At 45.6% G+C, this 23071-nt stretch overlaps 1 protein-coding gene across 2 annotated transcripts in view; it reads left to right on the top strand.

The window, feature by feature from the left end:
- Positions 1-23071, top strand: part of ASTN1 (astrotactin 1) — a 316153-nt gene that overhangs the window by 146678 nt on the left and 146404 nt on the right. Inside the window, exons 3-7 of one of the 2 annotated variants that reach the window (XM_065877622.1) lie at positions 7013-7406; positions 8813-8959; positions 10024-10131; positions 14673-14822; positions 15810-15977. In XM_065877622.1, coding sequence (XP_065733694.1) covers positions 7013-7406; positions 8813-8959; positions 10024-10131; positions 14673-14822; positions 15810-15977 — 967 coding nt within the window. Of the gene's footprint in view, positions 1-7012; positions 7407-8812; positions 8960-10023; positions 10132-14672; positions 14823-15809; positions 16002-23071 lie in introns of both variants that reach the window. The other variant, XM_065877613.1, reaches the window with a different exon arrangement.

The following is a 23071-nucleotide window of genomic DNA, read 5'->3' as shown; positions in this document are numbered from 1 at the left end:
AGGAATGTTGAAGCCTCTTAATCAGCATGGTGGCCTGTGGCAACTGGAAAGCATTTCCACACGATTAAAGACTTCAGCAAACCCCCAAGGGGAGGTAGTGTTCCTAATAATTTATAAATTGCACCCACTACTTAATAGGCTTAACCTGTAGCTTTTGTCTTCCATCTGGGAAGGAGACGGGCAGAGGATAATGGATTTCTATTCACCAGCCACCACAGAAAAGAGAATTTGCCAGAAGAGCAAACCAAGGGGCTTTCCCTTCTAGTTTAGGGACTCCTGGCAGTAAAAGGATCCTCAAGGTCAAGAATGTGTTAATACAATTTCAATGACATCTTCTGATTTCCGAGGCCTATTGTGCCTTTGGGGAAGCGGGTGGGTCTGCTTATGAGGGCTGCATTGGCTAGGCTGGAGTTGATAGCCTGCCTCTGAAGGATCAGGTCCTTGGTCTGTAGTTGCTGGCATTACTGGGCAAGCAGAGCTCACAAATATTTTTTCCATAATTAGTTTACCAGTTGAGAGCTGTTTCCAGTTTGACAGGTATCAGTGTTATAATCAGGAAGTTTCCAATTTGGAAGAGTCAGTGCATTTCTTTTAATCACTTCATTTGATAGATGAAGGCCTGGGGTAGGTTCACAGAGGCTGTACAACTTGCACAGAGCTGTTCCGGTTAGCTCTGCTATTTTATGGGTGACCTACATGCTATTAGAAACTTACTACAGTTTTCCACGGGGCTCAGAGAAACGTAGGATTGGATGGGACCTTGAAAATCATCTATTCACCTCATCCATTCCCTACCCCTGGGATATTTGGATCTAGATTAGAAAGTGAGCAGCATTGCCATATGGGCTTACACAGTTTTTCTCCTCTTGGTCTGCCTTCTTTGAAAGCTGGAGAGAGATAGAAATGATCACTGTCATATGTGAGACAGGGCATTTGCCCTAGACCTTTGGGCTTTGTTATTGGGGAAAAATAGGTGACAGGCCACCAAACTCGTGTGTTTTATTCTTAGTTTTTAACCACCATTTAATTCCTTTAGGAATAGAATTTGAATTCAGTGTGTCCAGTGCCTTGAGGGATAATTAATTATGTCTCAGATTCACTCTTCTGGTTACTCCTAGGGCAGAGCTAAGCTTTGAAATGTGAGTTGATTGATTGTCTGCAGCCACTTGACAGATGGTAGCCGGAAACATAATCTCAGCTTTTCCGCTTCTCTGCCAAGGGTTCGCAAAACCCAGGTGACTCCCTAAACTTTGGTGAAATTTGATAAATCTGGATTCTTTTTGTTGGGATTTACCGATCATATGGCACTGATTTGGGATAATGGAAGGGTTTTACTGGCCCCTGACGTTATAGGTTATACCTAGAGTATAACCTCCAGTCCAAATATCTTTACCTATCACAGTTTCTTCTGTTATAAGAAAAGTTATGGCAGGCTATTTCCAGTCCTTGTGATCTGTTTTTATCTTCCTTTTGTGCCTATGTTTACCTTTACAAACCAAATTATAGAGATTATTTTCTCTAACTCAAAGGTAAACCCCATGAGATCAGGACCTATTCCTTTATTATTCATTGCAGTATCTGCATAACAGTGACCGTAAGAAAAATGCCTCTCTAAAGTGAGTAAATATCTGTTGAATGATTGAGTCGTGAATCGAATGGATGAGTCACGTAAGCAACTGACATATAAGCTTTGCTTGCAGGCACACAGATGATGTCCATATTGAAAGATACTCAAAGTTGACCTCCCCTTCTTCCCTTCCTCCCTCCCTTCCTCTTTTCCTCCCCCGCTCCCGCCCTCCCTCCTTTCCTCCCTCCCTTCTTTCCACCCTTCCTTCCACAGTTATTGAACACTTAACTTCATGGAAGGCACTATTAGGATTGACCCTGGAACTTAGCATCCTCTGCTCTCATGAAGTCTATAATCTAGTAGATGAGATGAACAAGTAAATCAGAGATAAAAGTACTTGTGGTTAGTTATGTGGAAGGGTTCTATGGGTGGTTCAGTGATATAGGGAAGAATTGGCTGAGGTTATGTCACTGAACTGACTTCAAAGGACAAGTAAGGGTTAGCTAAGGGAGTGAGGAATGACCCAGACCCAGGATGAATACGCAGGTCAGATAATGAGACAGTCTTGTGGTTGACCTGCATGACTGGGATGAGCATAAAAGGGAAATCTGCCTAGAACTTTCTATCCCTGAACAATCACCATCAGTGCTATATAAAACATTGTTACATAAATATTACAAAATCTGCAAATTATCTGACAAACCTCATACTACTCTCTCAGGTAAGTGCCCAAAAATGTCAGTTTCATGAGAAAATAAAAGCTGATTTCATTTGTTTGATCTCTGTTAAAGCCAGCAGAAATGATTTATTGATTTTTTTAAAGAAAAAAATATTTTTAAATCCCACTTTTTGCAAGCATCTTATTAATAGATGTGGAGATTTCATATACCCCAAACATACTTGTAGATACAAAAATTTTAACAGTTTTGAGGAAAATCAATAGAATAATCAGAAAACTCATGAAAAGATGAATAAAGAGCAAAAAATTACATATCTTACTGTCAGTGTTATTTTTTTAATGTTCAAAGTTTGCATTTTGTTACTTCTCACTTGGGTCCAGATGTACCTTAATGGGTTTTCTGTTTGTTTTGTTTTGCCATAAAAATTCAAGTTAACACATAAATGAAGCACATACTCTGAACACAGCTAGGGTAATGCAGAAGCTCAAAGCAAGGTGTAGGTGTAGGAAGAACTCCTGTGCACTTCTGTAAAGCCTGGGAGATCACACTGCCCACTGCGTTTGTCAGTATGCTCACGTTCACATGCCAGGTGGAAGTCTATTTGAATGGGGCTGAATGCTTAGAGGAAGTTTGTTCCTCCCAACAAACTTTCTTTTCTTTTTTTTTTATTAAATATAGTTGGTTTACAATGTTGTGTTAGTTTCAGGTGTAGTAAAGAGATTCAGTTGAGTATATATTATTTCAGATTCTCTCCCATTATAGGTTATTATAAGATATTGAATATAGTTCCCTATGCTATACAGTAGGACCTTGTTGTTTATCTGTTTTATATATAGTAGTTTGTATCTGCTAATCCCAAACTCTTAACTTATCACTCCCCCCCCTTTCCCCTTTGGTAACTATAAGTTTACCAACAAATTTTCTTTTGTCAGACAAGAACTCGCCTTGCTCTTTTTCACTTGATTATTAGGAAGCTCCTAGCCCTTCTTGGCCTAGGCTTTCTTTCCATTCATCTGCCACCTCTTGGTTTCATTAGGTTATTTGAAAGGAAAATCCTAGAGCCTCTGTGAGCTTCACTGGAACTGCTTAAAATCTCCAATGGAAGTAGAAGGGTTAAAAATAATGGTAACATCAAAGAACGGTGGTTTATCACAGGAATGCAAAAGCAATCGAATTTGAGCACTGGATTTGAGTCCTCACCATAGACGGAACATTATCAAAGTCGCTCCACCCATGCCTTTTCCCAGTATAGTGGAGGCCCTATACATAAAGTTCTCCTACCTACTCCCTCCTCACTGGATAGAGCAGGTAAGCAGTCCAGAGGTATCTGTGTGTAGTGATTTTACAAATTATTATTACAACATATTATTATTATTAAATAATATTACAAATTAATATCATATAACTTATGTATATTATTATTTCGATAGTAGTCCACAACTAGTAAGTCGTAACAAAGTGCTGTGACATCCGCCATCATTTTGGGTTATAGATGCAGAGAGACTATTCCACGGTTTGAGCGCCTGAGAATGTTTTTTCATATGCCTGTGCTGTTTCACCTGATGGCTGGAGCTCATTATTGGTAACTGATTATTAAAAAACTGAGATCATCTGGAGTCAGCGACTCTAAGCAGAGGGAATGTTTTGCTAAAGCAATAAGAGCTGCTAAATGAACTGGCTTAGCCAAACAAAAACTTGTATTCTAGCTCCCTATGAGTTGTTATTTTTTAAAAAAATTAGCATAAAATATTGCTAATTGAGTGTCTACGCCCCTACATGGTAAAGGGGACTTTAGATGAACCTAACAAAACAGCACCCTGAAAAGAGCAGTGGAAGAGGATCTGGGTGTAGAACCGGTTCCACACTGTCTAGTTTTGTAGTTTCTCTGGGCCTTCATTTCTTCAGAAGAGGAGGGGCTGAGTCTAAAGATTTTCACTGGATCTCACAGTTGAGAGGGAACACATATTTCTCTGTCGAAATTCAACTAAACTGAGAGTCTAATGGTATCCTCCAGGCATGTAGTGGTGTGTGAGGCACAGTCTTATTTTAGCACAGAGACCTTGAAATGCATCTGCTGTCTTTGCCCGGCCTACTAACCTTGAGTAGGACGCTTGAGTGGCTGCTTGGTGCAAGGTCCTTTGTTTACGATAGTGTCTCTTTGTCAGCTAGATGTGCACTTTGAGTAGTTTCTCTTTTTCCTTCGAAAGGTGAGGACGGATTCAGGTGGAATTACCCATATTCTCCTACTCTATCCTTTTAAAATTCATGAGATAGATGCCAGGGTGTATATGTCTCCAGTGAGCGAAGCTCACTCGGGGTGACTGCAGCCTAGTAGTTAAGAAGGTAGGCTCTGGAGTGGGAGTCATTTTGGCCCCATTCCAGTCCTAGGATTCATTTGCTGTGTGACCTTGGACAAGTTATTCGGCCTCTGTGCCCTAGCCTTTTCAAATGTGAAATGGGGAAATAGTTGACCCTACCTCTCAGAGTGTAGAGCATTTGGGGCAAATGTCTGATACAAAGTAAAAGCCCCATTAACAGACCACTGTCGTTGCTTTATTCCTGTGTAATAAGGGGCATGGACCTATGGCCTGGATCTTATCACAACCCCCTTGTGAGCAACTGAAAGGAGAATCAGAAAGGAAGAGTGGAAGAAGCGCCTGAAGACCTCTCTGTGAGCAGGAAGGATGGTGCTTAAACCATTCCCGGGAGATGGATGTTTATGCTCCCCTTACAGCTCTTTAGGGAATAAAATTACCTCGAGCTTTCACTTGCCTAATTCAGTGTCTGACATCTTCCCTGGCTCGGGAAGTTATTCTTTCTGTGCGGCTTAATTACCTATTTTTGCAGTTTCAGTTTGGGATGAAGGAAAGTTAGTGGGTCTGACTCTGAGATAAAGGGTCTGCCGAAAAACCACTGGGTTGGACTCAAGCACTCATTCTCAGCAAACGGGTGCAGGGCTCAGGTCTGCCCTGTTGAGGTGCCCCAGGGACTCTCTGTGCACATCTGCAGGGCGGCCAGGAGGGAGGGACCATGGACGGCAGGGGCGGCACTTATCAGGGACCTAGAATGCTTGGCTCTGGACTCCCACCCCCACTGTAACCTGAGCAGCTTCATATTCATGCTTTCTCTGTACTTGCTTGAGAGATTTCACCAGGAGAAAGGGTTATGCAGATAAAAGAAAAATTTGAAAACCTGGAGGCCAGTGTATGTCTCCGAAAAGCCACCCGACATGACAGGTCACTTGACAGCTGACTCGGTTACTTCTTGTCTCGGCTCCTCTGAGCTGCCTGTTGGAAAGCAGCAGCATCCTGTGTGTGAGTGCGTGCGCACGTGCTCACAGTGATGGTGGGAGGGGGAGGATAAATGGGAAAATTTACAGGGAGCGGAACTTTATAAATCTAAGATATAATCATTATGAGACTGGAAAAAGCCCCCTCTAATATAGTCAGGGGAATCATCTCGACCCAGCCTTGTGTGGGCGAGCCCCTGGGAATTAATAGAGGGTTTTCACCTCTAGCCTATATGATGGGGTGACGGTGATTGTAGCCCAAGGTTGAGAGCAGAACCATTTGGTACATGCCCACCTAAAGAAATAGGTTCCGAGAGGTATTGACCAAGATAAAGGGAGTGAATACAGACTGTGCAGGGGAAGATTGATGCCCACTGCGTGCTTTGCAGCAATGGGCTTGTAAGCCCTTCCCTCCAAACACTGCCCTGGGCACACGTTAAGGCGAGGCATTCAGCCTCGCTGAGCACTGCATCCTCGTCTCTGACGGGCAGCTTAGTTGTGTTCAAGCTTTTAAGTAATGGCCTCAGAGGATGGCCTTGGAGCACCAGAAGGTTCAGAAGGAAACTCCGCTGCCAGCCTGAGTCCAGGACAACATGGGTCTCAGTCCCTTCTCTTGAGCTTAGCAAGCATGGGAACATCACTCAGGACTGTGTGAGTGGGAGAAGGCTGTCTCCTAAAGCAGCAGTAACCCCAGAAGTCATGTTCAAATGATGAGATTTCTCTGCACACTTGGTTGTAAGTTCTTGATGGATGTAAACTTCTCTTCGGATGGGTCTCTGGTTTTCTCCTGCTCGGGCAATTACTCTGATGGAGACATTTAAGGTTAGGCTGACAGCCTCGACTCCCCGTGATACAGTCTATTAGATGTGTTACATAGTTACCTAACTTAGTACTTGCACCGCCCTGTGAGGGTAAGTGGTATCTTTTCCATTATACAGATGAGGAATCTGTGGTATCTTCTCTCTTATACAGAATCTGAGGTCTCGAATTTATGGGACTTGCTGATGGTTGGTGGAGGCAGAGTTAGAATCTATATATGATTGATTTTAAGATATGAAAGAGGAAGAAACCAGATGCCATCCCACTGCTAAAAATTGGCCTGAAACCAGCTTTACATATAGCAGATCTGCCTTAAAAAACCCTCTGTCTTATTTCTGCAGCTGAAATTACACACACACACACACAATCACAAAGACTTCTTTCTTCTTCAAATTGTTTGCTAAGCCAGAAGCAACCGTGGATCACTTGAAATGATGCACTAATCATCCCAGTTCCATTTTTCTTTCACCCTGATCACCGATCACAGCAGACTGTCCCTTTACTGCTGAGTGACGCTTGCTATAAGCACTTACTGCACCTCAGTGAATGAATGAATTAATGGGTGAGTGATGGATGGTAACAGCGGGAGGGGCGAGGCCCCTTGGGGGGATGAGCTCACCCATCTTCCTGCGTCCACCTGCCGTCCTCTCTTCCTAGGGTGGCATGATAGCGCTGCTGCTGTCCATCTTGTGCCTCGTGATGATCCTGTACACTCGCCGGCGCTGGTGCAAGCGCCGCCGGGTCCCCCAGCCCCAGAAGAGTGCCAGCGCTGAGGCTGCCAATGAGATTCACTACATTCCTTCTGTGCTGATCGGCGGGCACGGGCGGGAGAGTCTGCGCAATGCCCGCGTGCAGGGCCACAACTCCAGCGGCACCCTGAGCATCCGGGAGACACCCATCCTGGATGGCTACGAGTACGACATCACTGACCTGCGCCACCACCTGCAGAGGGAGTGCATGAACGGAGGGGAGGACTTCGCCAGCCAGGTTACCCGCACCCTCGACTCCCTGCAGGGCTGCAACGAGAAGGCAGGGATGGACCTCACGCCAGGTGGGTGCCTCGGTCCTTGTCTCAGGGCACTAGAGAGTGGGTAGGGAACAGCTGTTTTCTAATTTCATGGCCGGTTGTCATGCATAATGGGATGTGCCAGTGCCCTTTCCCAGGTGGGCAAGAAGCGTAAGCATTTTCCTGAGATGATGGGAGCCGTTTTCTAATATACGAAATCAGAAGAACAAGGGTAACTTGGATCCCTCTCCACTTCCGCTTTGCACTGGAAGTAGAGGTACTTTTACATCCAACAGAAGAGTGGGTTAGAGGCTTTTTCATATATAATGAGCAATCCTCGGGAAAACAGGGATGTAGCAGAAAAGATCAGCGTGTGTGTGTGACATTTTTGTATATGGTATGTTTGTGTGGGCAATTTTCCATTGAAGTGGAGGGGACAGAGGTATCTTTCTTTTCTATGACTCCTGACACTTTGGCCTGGGGTGTTTTAGTTGTGTTGTCTTGCCCATACCTCTGTGGTCTTTACAAGGGATGTACTTCTTCAAAGAAAATAAAGGAATACGATCCAACTGTTTGACCTCAGATGCTTTGTGCATCTATGAGACACTGGGTGGAAGAGACTTGGACCTAATGTGGCTGAACAAGACCAGAGTCGGTAAAATGCAGAGAGGAAATGACTGTACTTTTCATTTATAGCCTATCTCTCATACTTCTATAAATAACAACTATCTGTAGATAAAACCCCAAGACAATGATCCTTCAAGGAACTGCCCGATTATCTTTGAAGAAGACATTTTTGAAACTGAATATTGCTTAAGATATGTGGACTTTCTGTGGGGCTTGAAATCACATCATAGAGGTTTCCATTCTGCTTGTTATCTAGAGAAGATCCTATGACTAGGCATGTCTTAATAAGGTTTAAAGTCTAGACATTCCTTGAGACTAGGGGATGTGTCTTCAATATCTCGTGTATTCCATAGCACCTGCCATAGTGCTAAGCCCACCAAGTAGCCATATGATTAGAGACTCAGGGAGCAGGCAGATAGCACAAATATGTGAGAGAGCTGGATGTCAACAACAGGGAACGGAGCAGACTGGGATGAAAGAGAGGGGGCAGGTTCCGCCTGAATGCGCTCAAATTCAAATTTCTGTGAAACTCTGTGCTGACCAAAGGAAAGAAATCTGCAGTCTGTATCTCACCGAACGGCCACACGTGGTGACCCTATCAATATGGAATTGGTTGAATTGGATTTCCTTTCTTCACCCCTTCTCTCATAACTCTGTAGTCCCCTAGAAATCAAAAAGAAGCATTTCAGTCTCTGCCAGTCTCTCACTTTAAAGCTTTCATATTTAAGTTTCTGTGAAACCCCATGTACTTGGTTCATGCAGATTTCCTTGCTCTCACTTTCTTTGGCCTTTTAAAGTTTCTGCCTTGGCCTTTCCTTATACAGGAAGCGACAATGCCAAGCTGTCGCTGATGAACAAGTATAAAGATAACATCATTGCTACCAGCCCCGTGGACTCCAACCACCAGCAGGCCACTCTGCTTTCTCACACCTCCAGTAGCCAGAGAAAGAGGATCAACAACAAAGCAAGAGGTACCCGCGTCTGGTGTTGGGGCTTGAAGGTGGCTTCCTTAATACCAGCAGAGGCAGGGCCGTTAATATCCTTGACCCCCCCCACTCTCAGGCATCGCTAGAGGGGCTGTGTTTGGTCGCAGGCTTTCTACAGGCCTGTTGTGTGTTACTTAACCAACAAATTTAAATGTATACACACCTTTTGACCAAGTAATTTTAGCAATGAGAATTTATCCTTAGTAAATAATAATTGAACAAGTATGCAAAGATGTGTGTAAAAGGCTGTTCATCCCAACACTGTTTAAAAGAGCAAAAAATTGGAAGTAGCTTAAATGTCCATCAATGGGGAATGGCTTAACTACCTGCACATCTGTCTCCCGTCCAGTGGCTTAAGATGATACTATAGATCTATATTTGTTCATATGGAAAGTTGCCCACCCATCTATTCAATGGGGAAAAATGAGGTTATAAAATAGAAGGTACAGCAGAATGCCATTTTTGAGGGGAACTTAAAAAACCTTTATCTGCCTCTGTATCAGGAAAAAGACGGAGAGGGTATTCATCAAATGTTAACAGAGTCTTTCTCTGACTTGGAGGATTTAGAGGATATCAGCGTTGTTCCTTTTAAACATGTGGGGGTCCTTTGTTTATTCTTTTCTCTCTTCTTCACATTGAATATCTATTAATCCTAGAACCAGTTAAAAAATACAATATAGACATTAAGACATACAGACATATGCCCCTTAGGACATAATTCCAGCCTCTATCAACCAGAATCATGACGTGTAATGAGGGAAATTTCCCTTTCTTCCTTTTCCACGTACCGTCCACGGTGGTCCTCTCCGGCGGGTGGCTCTCCTCGGTAGGAGCATGGGCTGGGTGGATGTAGGGCTCTAGTGATGGCTGTCATATCGAGGTCTCCTTCTCCAATAAATCTGTGTATCAGGAAGCTCCAGTCCCTGTGGCTATTCCTCCCAGACTGTCAGTCACCCTGCTCGTGTTTTCCCCTTGAACTTGCCCAATGATTTGGTGTCATGAAGACAAAACTGAAGACACTTGTTTTTGCCCTTGTGTTTTCATTACAGCTGGTTCCGCCTTCCTGAACCCTGAAGGGGATTCTAGCACAGAGGCAGAAAATGACCCCCAGCTGACCTTTTACACTGACCCCTCGCGGAGCCGAAGGCGCAGTAGAGGTAGGAAGGATAGAGGGGCAAAGTGGGGTGAGAGGGGCCATGGGGCGGGGAAGGCAGGGAGCTACAGAGGTGCTGGGTCAGGGAGGGGGCTCTGTGGACCAAAGCCAGTGTCCGCAGGAAGAATTCTTGGACCAAACTTGGTGTTTCCTCCTAAGGAAGAAAGAAGAGCCTAGAGTGGAAAATTTCAGAGAATCATCTGTCCCAGATAATGGCACTCTCAAACAAGTTTCCAAGTTGTTTGAAAGGCTATTTCTTGGTCAGAAGACTCTCGATTCCTTCTGGAAGCCTCGGGAGTCATATTTTGCTGTTTAGACACAGGAAATAAAGTTGATAAAGTGTGTTATACGTGAAAAAATGGACAGTATATTTACCCTCGCTTACCCAGCCATCCTGGGATTGAGTGAGGCAGAGCTTGGGGGGTGGGGTAGTTGAGGAACCATCTGTGGCCTGAAAAACATGTGTAGTGGATTTTGACCTTTAATCCCCTGCCCAGCAGAATCACAGGACTCCCAGGGCCCAAGTCCCCTCCCTTCTCCTAGCAGGGCCCAGGTTGGTTTGTTCATTCTTCTCAGTGTTGATAGAGTTGTCCTTTCACGCAGCCACGGTCTGTGACTCTCCACCCTGATGTTCAGTGGCTTCAGGCATGGCTGTTGCAGCTGTGGCGACCAGTGCCTGTGACTTTGTGGTCTCACCATCGTTACTGAGGGAGGTCTGTGTTCAGGCACCAAAAAAGCTTCAGCATTTACTTGCTGTGTGATACTGGATAAAGACAACTTCTCTGAGCCTCAGTTTCCTCACATATTAAATGGGTTAACAATACCTCACGCATAGGGCTTAATTATATGAAAATGTGCCTTTTTGGTGACTGGCAAGGCACTATGAGATCTCTATTGTGTTGCTGTTAGAACTCTCCACAGTGCAGCCTTGGGTTTCTACAGCACTTCATCTTAAAGAATTTTAGACAGGGGCCCCTCGAGATACAATGGAGGATATTTGAGTGATGTCATCTTGTGTGATAGTCAATAACATTTTCCCCAGCCAATAATCAACCAGTGCCGCCCCCAAAAGACACCTACCTTTTGGCTCTCTCCCACCTCCATCTGAGTTCTTGACATACTGAGGAATTCTTCCCAGAGATTGAAGGAAGCCATGTTAATTCCTCAGTTCCAGTTCTGCAGGCTGTGAGTTCTGTCCAGTTCTTCCAGTTCTGAGAGCACTCAGTACAGAAGTTCTTCCCACCACTTTTCTCAAGAGATCAGTGGGGCTCTGGGTTGCCTAATGTCTGGTGCCCCAGTATCCCTGAGGTGACTCTTGATGCTCATTACATATTTATATACAGCAGAGAGTCGTCCTAGGCCCATCCACCCTAGGCCACAGCAAAGCAGGGTGGGTTCTGCTTTAATAAAATCCCGTGTAAGAAAATCTATAGTAATGAATTAGAATGAGTTCCTTTGCAACATAAAATTGTTACTTTTAAATACCAAGTTCTCCTCGTGCATCAACTGTTTATTGCTTTTAACTAGACTGTAAGCTTCTTACGGATGGGCATGTCTAATTTATTTTCCCAAAGTGCCTAGTGAGGGATTTTGCCTATAATAGATGCTTGCCAGTGTTTGTTGAATTGAACTGGATACATCAGTCAGGCCAGCAGGAAATTTTATAACCCACCTGTCATGGGTCAGGCTTTGTGATCAGTAGTAGAAACATGAAAACATGGCACAGTGATAAGACTTAATTTAATAATATAAATAAAGTAAAATGAGTACTCAGAAGAGAGAACAGTTAATTCTACCTGGCAGCGAAAGGAGGCAAAAAGGGAGAAAATAATTAGACTTGGATTATATACAAGGCATAGAATTTCTTGAAAGAGGAAAATCTAGGGGAAGGGCATTTCAGTAGAGGAAAAAAGCAGATACAAAGCCTTGAAGGCACAAAAGAACATGGCATTTTCAAGCAAGTAAAAGGAGTTCAATGTGGTAGTTGTAATCCAGGATTTGAATATGTAGGCACACAGGGATAGGAGGGATGGGGCTGGATAACAGGCTGGAGGACCAGTGCACGCACGATGTTAATGGGTTTGCACTTGGTTCTGTAGGTCAAAGGGGACCACTGGAAATTTTGAAGTCAGGTAGAGATTCTGGATGATGGGTTGATGATGCAGAAGGACCAGAGAGACAAGAGGCAGAGCAGCAAGTCATTTTGCCATCACAGGAGAGCAAGTGCCTGTAAACAGTGACTACACTGTGTGAGAAGGGCTGTAACAGCAGGGTGCACAAGGGCGGGAGGAACAGCAAGGAATGAGTGAGAATCGGTTCTTGAAGGTTTCAGGGAAGTGTTTACAGGGAGATATTGTTTGAGCTGAGACTTGAAGAGTAGGTGTATACCAGGCTGACAAGGTGACAAAATGGCATTCTGTGGAGGAGGAAATAGTATGTGCAGAGTCACAGGGACATAAACAATAATTGTCTAGTCAGAGAGCAGGAAATAGTTTACTAGAATAAAGCTTCTGGGGCAGCCTGTGGTCTGCTTCGGAAATAAGGCTGGAAGATCAGGAGATCTTCCTTGACTGAAGGACTTAGACCTGACACTTCAGTTGGAGTCATTGAGGGTTTTTTTAAAGAGCAAAGCCCTGGTCTGCTCTGCTTCGTGAACGATCCCTCTAAGGCAGCGTGGAGGATAGGTGAGAGCAGGGGGAAGTTGAGGCAGGGAGACTGGGTGGATGGCTGTTGCCGTAGTCCAGGGGTGAGATGATAGACCAAGGTAGGGATGCAGAGGATGGAGCAAGAGAAATTTGGGGCACAAAATGAAAAAAGATTTAATGGCATTGGTGGGGGGTGGGGGTGACTTATGAAAAAGAGGGAAGAGATAGACATGATGGCGTATGGGGGCTTGAGGAACCAAGTAGAAGGCAGTGCCATTCGCTGGGCAGTGGAAATGGTAGGGGGAGCAGGGTTGGAAGGAGGCTGAAGAGCCCAGTTTTGGATATCGCATTTGAGTGCCTGAGGGCCGTTCGGGTGGCGGATCTGGGCGCTGCTCAGGCCTGGTATGGGCTGGAGGAAGAAATGTGTAAGTGTGGGAAATAGACTCCGTGTTGAAAGGGTACTAACATGAATAGAAAATCTCCAGGTAGCAAGGGACAGGGGATCCAGAGGCCACCTGCCACCCTGCAATCACTCCCTCCCAGCTATTGCCAACACACCCACTCAGGGGACCTGCTCCCAGAAAAGATGTGTGCAGCCATAGACCACATCTTTTCCCGTGTTCCTGAGAACGGCAATTGCAAAGACTCCACTGGACCCAGAGATTGAATAGTGAATTGTCTAGGGGCTGTAGCCTCACTGGATCTGTGTGTTGATTCCAGCTCCCCTCCTTAGTAGCTGCTTGACCCTGGACGTGCCCTATAGCCTCCCTAACGCACGGTTTCTGTGGGAGCTGAACCCACAGAAATGATATGCCCAGGTGTGAGACACGTAAGACACCTGATATGTCAGGTGTAAGGTGCCTGACAGGTAATTACACTTACTCGTAAGTGTTAACTATCACTATAAGGTTAATCTCTTTGAGACTTATTTTCCTTATCTGTAAAGTGGGTAGTTACTGTACAGACTCATAGATTTATTGTAAGGAAGCAAATATTTAAAATAGTGTATGTAAAACACTTAGCACGTTGTCAGCCATAATAGATGCCTTTCATTGCTATCAATAATAAATATTAACACAGACTGTAAGAAAATTCCAAAGTATTCATACATTTTGTCAGCAGCTTGCTTTGCTTTCTTGCTTTCCCACATCTGTTCTGTTTCCATGTGAAAGGTCCCTCTTCTTACTACCATTTTATCCTCTCCACCAAAACCAAACAAACACCCCCAAAACCTCCCTTCTTAGCCCTGTCCCCAGCTACTTGGAAGTGTTTCTTATCCCTCAGCTTTCATATTTTCTCCGTAAGCTTCCATTTATAACCTTACCCCAAGGACTGCAGGACTGGGGAGAGCCTTCTGGTGTGACAATATCTTCTACTTGTATAGAGCAGACGTTCCTTGTTTTCCTCCTTCCAAGCCCTGGACTCTCACCCACAGAGTAGGTGAGAGGTATTTTGAACCCCAGGAGTGGAGAAGCTGGTTGGTGAGAGCGCCCTCTGTGGAAAGCCATGGGAAGTGCAGGGAGTTCCAGCGTAGGGTAAAAGCATTCCCACCACCCTTGAGCAAGATGTTGGAGCCCTGCCAGGCGAGTAGAGGGGGACAGTGCCCTCCTTTATGATTTCTCTTGTGACCTGGACCAGGAGGCATGCAGAAGACTTGCTCACAGCTGACCATTGTTGACTCTGAGGACCACCAGTGGCCCAGTCCCCTCTGACACCAGGCGATGACATGGTGTTCCATGAGGGTGAAAGCCACTGAGCTCACGCACTAGACACATTTCCCACCTGGGCTGGGTTTGCCAGCTGCCTCCCCTGTTTTCCAGGTTGGGCAGCAAAAGGCCGAGATGGCCCTTCACTACCAAGATTTTTCCCATCAAGTGTCTTGCTTTTGCCTTATTTTCAGTGGGCTCTCCCCGAAGTCCTGTGAATAAGACCACCTTGACATTGATCAGCATCACCAGCTGCGTGATCGGCCTTGTGTGTTCCTCTCACGTCAGCTGCCCTCTCGTTGTCAAAATCACCCTGCACGTCCCCGAGCACCTGATCGCTGATGGTAAGTCCACCTCTGAGGATGCCACCTCTGCCCCTCCCCTGAGAAGAATGTTTCAGGGTGGGCAGGGAAAATATAGACAAGCCAGGGAGCCCTGTTACCTATTAGTGAGGAAAAAATAAACCTGGATAAGAAAGACTTAGGACAAAGTTAGATCGTCCACTGATGAAATCAGAAAGCAGGTTAAAAAAAAAACAAAAAAAAAAACAGATCACCTCCTCCTTTCTATGCCCATTTCCCATTTCTGTTTGTTTTTAATTAAGCACCTGTCTTTGTGGATAAATGCAGGGCATACTGGCTATAGGTACATAGACACCAAGATTCTCTTAGCCTTTGAATGGGGAAAAGCTAAGTGGAGTAGTAGAACGTTTAAGCGTTAGCCACGTTTCCGTTTTGATATGCCTGGTGAGAAATTCCTAATTGCAGTAACTTGCTATGAGCCTAGAACTCTGAAGCAATAATTTACTTTCATCCAGGGGGACCCTGATATAATGAGGGAATAATATACATTCTGAGAGTCCCTGACTTAGTTAAGCCCAGAGCACCTAATTGACTTGTTAATGTCTGTTCTCTTGGTTGCCGTAAGGCTGAAAACAGGTGGGGACTGTCTGGAGTGTTAGAGGGCCTGCTATTTATTTTCATGGCAACTGAAGACAGGCAGCAGGTCTCCGTTCCTTGGACGACTGCCAGGGTCTGATGGAGCCGTGCCACGGCCATCAACAGAGCTGCTCTGTCCCTGTATCCCTTGGGTCCACACTAGTAGACATGGGATGGGACAAGGCAGCAGGGGATGATATGGCGGGAGATCCAAGTGTTGGCCGAGTCTCCATCCGCTGATCCCTTGCTCTGTGGCTCGTGGCGGGCCAGGATTGGTAGAAGTAATGACCTCGGGTGGGGGCTAATCTGCAGAGCATCGCTCAGCCTGTCTTCAGTAATGTGTGTGTGTGCTGTGGGCACACACGGGCATGCCTCCTCTCTCTCCCCCTGCAGGGAGCCGCTTCATCTTGCTGGAGGGGAGCCAGCTGGATGCCAGCGACTGGCTGAACCCTGCCCAAGTGGTTCTCTTCTCTCAGCAGAACTCCAGTGGGCCCTGGGCCATGGACCTTTGTGCCCGGCGGCTCCTGGACCCCTGTGAACACCAGTGTGACCCCGAAACTGGTAGGCGGGAGCACCGGGCAGAGGGTAACTGTCAGAGTTCATGCCTCTTGCAACTACCCCTCAAAATCCAGGCCATCCCTCCCAACTGACCCATTACCCCTGGGAGCCGAGACTGTGCAAGCTGGCAGCATGTGGGTGAACCCCTGAGCTGGTTGGCTTAAAATGTGAGGTCATCTTCTGGCAGAAGCCTTGGAAGCCTCCTAACTGTAGCCCCAAGCCAGACAGATCAGTTCGGGATGACCTCCACAGCCCATGTGCCCTCCAGTCAGGGGATATCAGCCAAGGGGGCTAAACTTTTATGCATGTTTATTGTAGAAAATATGGGGGGCTTCCCTGGTGGCGCAGTGGTTAGGAATCCCCCTGCCAATGCAGGGGACATGGGTTTGAGCCCTGGTTCGGGAAGATCCCACATGCTGCAGAGCAGCTAGGCCCGTGCGCCACAACTATTGAGCCTGTGCTCTAGAGCCGGTGCTCCATGATGAGAGAGGCCACCGCAATGAGAGGCCCGCGCACGGCAATGAAGAGTAGCCCCCGCTCACCGCAACTAAAAAAAAAAAGCCCACATGCAGCAACGAAGACCCACTGCAGCCAAAAATAAATAAATTAATTAATTAAAAAAAAATGGGAAAATTAGAAAAGCTTATAGAAGAAAATGATAATCATCTATAATTCTAAATGATAATCATCTATAATTCTGTCTCCTGCAGAAATAATTTAAAAATTTTAATGTCTTTCCTCCCTTCCGATCTTTTATCTATGCCTGATTCTTAGAGGCTTGTAGGCACACCAAGTCCAGTAGAGTTTTCTTGATTTTTTTCACTTAACATTCTATCATGGGAGTTTTCCAGAACCACTAAATAATCCTCAATAACGTAATTCTAATGGCCATTTGGTATTCCACTGTAGGTCTATATCATAGCTCCTATTTAAATAGTCCCCTATTATTTGACATGTAAGACGCATTAAATTTTTAATTTTTATGAACACTACTAAAATGAATATCTTTCCACATAAATGTAGGGCATGTTTGAAGTTATTTTATTCAGATAAGTCTCAGAAGAGAGATTACTGGGTCAAAGGGTATAGCCATCTTTCAGGCTGTTATATTATCTAGGGGGGCTGGGGCTGCTCTGAGAGAAGGGGTTTGAATTCATACACAGCATGTACTGGGGTGCTCTCAATGCTTCTTGAGCTCCAAGGAGTATGGATCCTTCATCCCAGGTTGCTTTGCCCTTTCATTGTAGAAGGGGTTCTTCTATGGTAGTCTTTATAAAGACCTATTTCCAGTAGGTTCAGTACCACAGATAGCTCCTTCCCAGAGGAGTGGTAAGATGCCTAAGAAGCAAGGAAGGGGAGGTACTGATGTCTAAGATCCCCAAGTGAAACATTGCTGGAGTCTAGGGCCAGCTCTTCCAGCTCTCTGTACCTCACTTACAGCCCCCCTCCTCCACACACTCTCTCTCTCCCTCTCCCTCTCTCCCTCTCTCCCTCTCTCCTTCTCTCCCTCTCTCCCTCTCTCCCTCTGTCCCTCTCTCCCTCTCTCCCTCTCTCCCTCTCCCTCTCTCCCTCTCTCTCACACACACACACACACACACACACACACACAGACACACACACACACACACAGAGATGTATCATCTACTAATATCGAAGGATATTAGTAGAGGTTGACTCCAAGAGATCTAGCTGTTACTTGTGTTACAGTCCATTGCTGTAGCTCTCTGGGGGAGTAACAGGTAACTGCAACGTCAAAAGTTCACCTTGATAGGTCTAAAAGTTGTTGTTACGTGGACCCATCACAGAGATTCTAGGTCCCCCTATGAAGGAGAAAGTACAGCATTTTAAACATATGATGTCTAAGACTGCTTACTTGCTGCTCCTCCCACGCTGTCAGGCAAACACTAAACTAGACAGATGGGCCGTGCACCATGCCCAAAAGCCAGTGGGCTCGGGAGAGAAAAGCAGGCTCGTCTCCGAGGTGGGGCTTCTCCATGCAACTGAGCTAGTCTCTGGTCCCCTCTGACTTGGATTAGGAGACCCTGGACCACCTCACTTGTTAAACTCACTTCTGAGAGAAGCATGATCTCCAGAAGGCCTTGGAAGCTTCACCTGAGGTTTTTAAAGAACAGGAAGCACTTTGAGTTACAGGTGGAAAGAGGGATTGGTGTTTTAAGCTTGGAGGGTCTTAGAGATAAACTCCTCCTTCCTTTAGGTCAATGCTCAAATTCCCCAAGAAGTTACACGACTTGCCCGAAGCCCCACAGCTACCTAAGGCAGAGTCGGTGTTCTGTCTACCATGAAATCAGAGCAGAAGTGGGATTGTAAAGGGTTGCTTAATTCCCCCGGACAGGTCAGAGCCAATGTATTTGTCACTGTGACACTATTCAAGCAATCACCGTTGCTAAGCATCACTGTTTCCTGAGCCAGAAGCTGAAGAACCTGCTTGTCCATAGCAAAGCTCCCATCACCTCTTCAATCCCTCCTGGATATCTCATTTCTAATCCTTACTGAAAATGACTTTGGGAAGCCCCTCCCCTGCTAGTGGCTTCCCAGTGTCTGTGACAGTTAATGAATTTCCAACTGGAAAGCCAGGGAGAGAGATTAAAAATAAGAACCCACCACAGAACTAAGGTGCGACATCTTCATTCCGGGGTAGCCGCTGAGAAATGATACTTCCATTTTCATTAATGCTGGGGTTGGAAACCCTCCCCCTTCCTGCCCTGCTTCTGTCTGTGCCTGGGATGATGTGGCCATCCCACATGCTCGTCAGTAAGAAACTTTATCGCCTCCCACACTCCATCCTAAAGCCTTTCTCCAAAGAGCTGAGTGTGGGCATTGGCTGCAAGTCAAGTCGACGTTATTTTTGCAGTCCTCCAGCTAACTCACTTGGAAATGTCATGGTGTTGGGACATGTGCTTTCCCAGCCATGCCGAGGGGTCTGCCCACATGGATGGGTGGAACTGTGCAAGTGCACGTGTATACTTTTTCACACATGCAAACAAACACACAAACAGGCGCTCAGTCACTGTAAAGGAGCACCCTCCAGTGCCTGAAGCTCTCCTCAGGCATCCTTCCAACATGTTTCAAACTTAAGTGTGTGTTTACTCGTCACCTGCACAGAGGTCCAGAGTACCAGGTATGATAGGAGGCTTAATGGGCCCCCGAAGATGTTCACGACCTAATCCCCAGAACCTGTGAAAATGTCACATTACCTGGCAAAGAGGAATTCAAGTTGCAGATGGTATTAAGGTTGCTAGACAACTGATCTTAAAATAAGGGGAGTATCTGGATTAACCAGGTGGGCCCAATGTAATCACAAGGGTGCTTAACAGTGGAAGAGAGGGGCAGAAGAGGCCAGAGTGATATGACATGAAAAGGACTCCACCAGCCATTGCTGGATTTGAAGGTTGAGGAACCAGTGAATGTGGGCATCCTCCAGAAGGTGGAAAAGGAAAGGAAACAGATTCTCCCCTCAAGTCTCCAGAAAGGAACATAGCGCTACAGACATCTTGTTTTTAGCCCAGTGAGACTCATATCGGATTTCTGACCAGCAGAACTGCAAGATAATATGTTTCTGTTGTTTTAAACCACTGAGTTTGTGATAATTTTTTATGGCAGCTATAGAAAACTGACACACTAGGGAAGGAGAAAAAGGACAGAAGAAAAATAAGCATTGTTATGCCCTCTTTATATCAATCACCCTGGCACAGTTTATAGAAGGTGGCTGCCCAGACCTTCTGTGGATGTGTCAGGAATCTACGGAAGGACTGGAACTGGAAGAGACTTGAGACCATTTTCCACTCCAGCCTCCCTTTTGCATTCTAGCAACGTGCTATCTGGGAGGGACGTAATGTACCTAAAGCCCTTAGCCCGGAAGCCCTCTGCCAACTGCACACTGACATCCTCTCTCAGATCATCCTAGGTTAGTAACCCTGGGTGTGTCTCTGGTCACGTGGGGCTAACAGCAAACCACTGAAATTGTAATGCTTAATGCCCGGATGGATCCAGCCAGGGGTTGACTTTTCCTGTACTTTCTAAGGGTTTTTGTGGTGGTTGTATGTTGGCTTGTTTCCTGAGGGCAACACAGACTAACTGGCCTCAGCAACTTCTCTTTCTGCTGCATTCCTGGCCTTTATTCCACCGTATGGGCAGCTGTGGAGGCTTCACACACCTGCTTGATTTCACAGCCCCCTTCAGTTCTGGCCACAGACCCTCACTGCCCTTTTCAAGATATGTAGCTTTTATGAGTCTGCAAGGAGCATGCACTTCAAGCTAAATCAAGTTTTAATCACCATCCAAGATGGTCACTGAAATTCCTTCTGTCCCAGATCTTTCCATAGGCTGGTCCCAACCATGAAGAAATATGTAAAATCTGGTGAGGGGCATTGGACCAGTTTTGCAGACTCACTCTAGCCCTCCTCCCCTTTCCTTACTCTGAATAAGGGCCTCTCTCTCTTTCTCTAGTCTTCCCTGGTTTTTAGAACCTAGTTAGGTGGGGTAGCACAGCTCCCATTTTGTTCCTGCCACCTGGATTGCCCACTCATCCCAAGCTCTCTTTTGTGGCTTAATTAAAGCACCTCCCTTCAGGGTGTACTTTTGGCCTATTTCCCTCTGTCTGCCCTCCCAGAGTTGTGTGGGGTTGTTTGAGCCTACCTCTTGCCTGATGTCTGCCCAGGAGAGGAGACCAGGCAATTAGATATTATTCAAGCCCAGATGTCTGACAAAGATTTCCCTTTTTGGATGAAGCGTACCCAATTGACTTTCATAAAAGCCAACTGCTACCTGAAGGATGGAGGTGATCAGGACTTCTGGCCTTGATCTGTAGTTATGTCATGAAGAACTTGTGGTGAGCCCAGTCATGTCTGAGGAGCCCTAGCTTCAAGATCTTTCTTCAGTCGTTCGATGAGGTTTGTGCCTCCATCCATCTATGGAATGGGAAATGACTGGAAGGCACTGCCTGTCAGCATCTGCCTTCAGAGTGCCAAGCACAGGTCCAGTGTAGGCATCTCCAGGCCCTGCACAGGTCATCTCTTGGGTGGGCTTCTACTCTCTGGCAGTGTAGTTGTCTGTGAGTGCCTCCTGCAGGGCACGCTCCATCCCAGTTGGGCACTTCTCTGTGGCCGTGACACGTCTCTCTGTTGGATTCCTATGAACACCACCACAGAGTCGGCACGTCATGTGTTCCCTGCCATCTGTCACAGCAGATGCAGAGACTGTAACACTTCTAGCTTAGGAGGGCATCCAACACCCTTGTGGGGTCTTTAAAATTCACAGCTAACAGTCAGAGCCTGTGCTTGCACGAAACCCCTCTTAAAGTCAAGATTTAGCAGTTGGTTGCCATAGCAACTTCCCTCATCAAGTCTGAACTCCTTTCAATGTAGATGGCCAGACTGGTTTTGAGGAGGAATACAGAAGAGGGAAGTTTGGTGAGTTCCGGAAATGAGGATGATTTAAGAGACGAATTTTGGAAATCCTCAAACTCTAACATGATATGTTTGAAAAATGTCTCTGTTGCTCTGACTCCGGGCTGCGTATAACATTATATGGAGGAAAGCTTTACTTGTTGTCAGTAGTGTGTCCCCACATAGTAATGAATGATGGAAATCTCATCAGGGGATAATGACTGTGAAGGCAATTGAGAAAGGCACAAATGGTAGATACTGCCAGCATTAGGAAAATCAAGCTCTGCTCGAGCTCTGAGTTGTTACTGCATTTACTTTTACATGTGTTGTGGTAACTAGATATCGGGTGTGGAAGGTGGACTACCTTTTTTGTCAAAGCCATCCAGTTAAGAACATTGTAAGAGTCAGACTGATGGGTTTGACAACCTCTTGAGATTCCTTCCTGTTTTGTAATATCATATCCATGCCTAATGTCCACAAGGAAATTGAAGGATGATCTCCTTAAGGGCGAATCATTTCTGGGTCCTTGACCCATTAGTTGGCTTGATATTGGCACCTTGGGGAGAGGTGGTGGTGATGGTATCTATAAATTTGGGACACACTCTTTAATTAATTTGTTTATTTTCCATTACACAGTATTTATAAAAGGTCTCCTCACATATAGGAAAATCTAGCTTGTTCCTGCCCTTGTGTAGCTTATAGCCTAGAGTCCATGCTTTCTTTGGAATTGATACGGTATGAAGCCTGGCTCCTGGTACTTCGCTTCTTTTGCCCACCTCTGGTCCTTGCCCTCGTTATCTTTCCTTCTATCGGAGAAACAGCCTTCACCTGAAAGCCTTATCATCAGCTACCGAAGCTGTGTTTTCCTATGTTCGACTCCCAGCTCCCAGACCGCTCCTAGATACAGCTCAGCACCACTGAAGCCAATAAGTTTCACCCTATTGTGAATCTAGCCCGCAAGGAAGCTTGAGTTTGTCATACAGGAGGCAAAATACTGATCTAACACTCCCTGTGGATCCCTCACAAACTAAGTTACTCATTTCTACTCCACTCCTCAGCACCTTGACTGAGCAGGTGTCGGAGAGGAAGACGAGTGTTATCTGTTAGTGAGACCCTGATGGACAGTAGCTTATAGGTCAGTCTCAACAAGAACGGATGCACTTAGATCCTAACAAAAACTTCTTGCTCAGAGCCTACCCAGTCCTTGCCCCCATAACTGTGAGGCCCCTTCACTTCATTTTTATTGTTTTTTGTCTTTGAAAAGAGAAAATAGCTCTCAAAGCTATTATTCCATCTATATCCTTTTTGAGTGTTTCTTCCCAGGAAGATAAAGAAACCTTATCCTTTGCCTCCCTAGGGTCTGGCACCTTTGTAACTTCCAAATTTTAGGAAGTCACACTCTGTTCTTTCACTACCTGTAAATTAAATAACCAGCCAGTGAAAAAGACAATACTGGTGCTTCAGTGGAACCGGTTTCAGCAGCTTAGGGATACGTAGCATTGCCTAAGGAATTATTAATATAAGGAAGCAGTTACAATTTTCTTCAAAGTCAGACTAAGTAGAGCAATGCTTCTTAATCTTTTGGGGGTCTTGGATTTGCTTATAAATCTGATGAATGTTATGGAGGCCTGCTGAGGAAAGATGCACATACACATATGTACAGTTTCACATACGACTCCAGAGGGGTCGTGG

This window comes from Phocoena phocoena, chromosome 1 (assembly GCF_963924675.1).
Source record: "Phocoena phocoena chromosome 1, mPhoPho1.1, whole genome shotgun sequence".
In the NCBI taxonomy this organism is placed as follows: domain Eukaryota; kingdom Metazoa; phylum Chordata; class Mammalia; order Artiodactyla; family Phocoenidae; genus Phocoena; species Phocoena phocoena.
The sequence above is the reverse complement of the archived record's forward strand: the minus strand, read 5'-3'. Positions and strand labels throughout refer to the sequence as shown.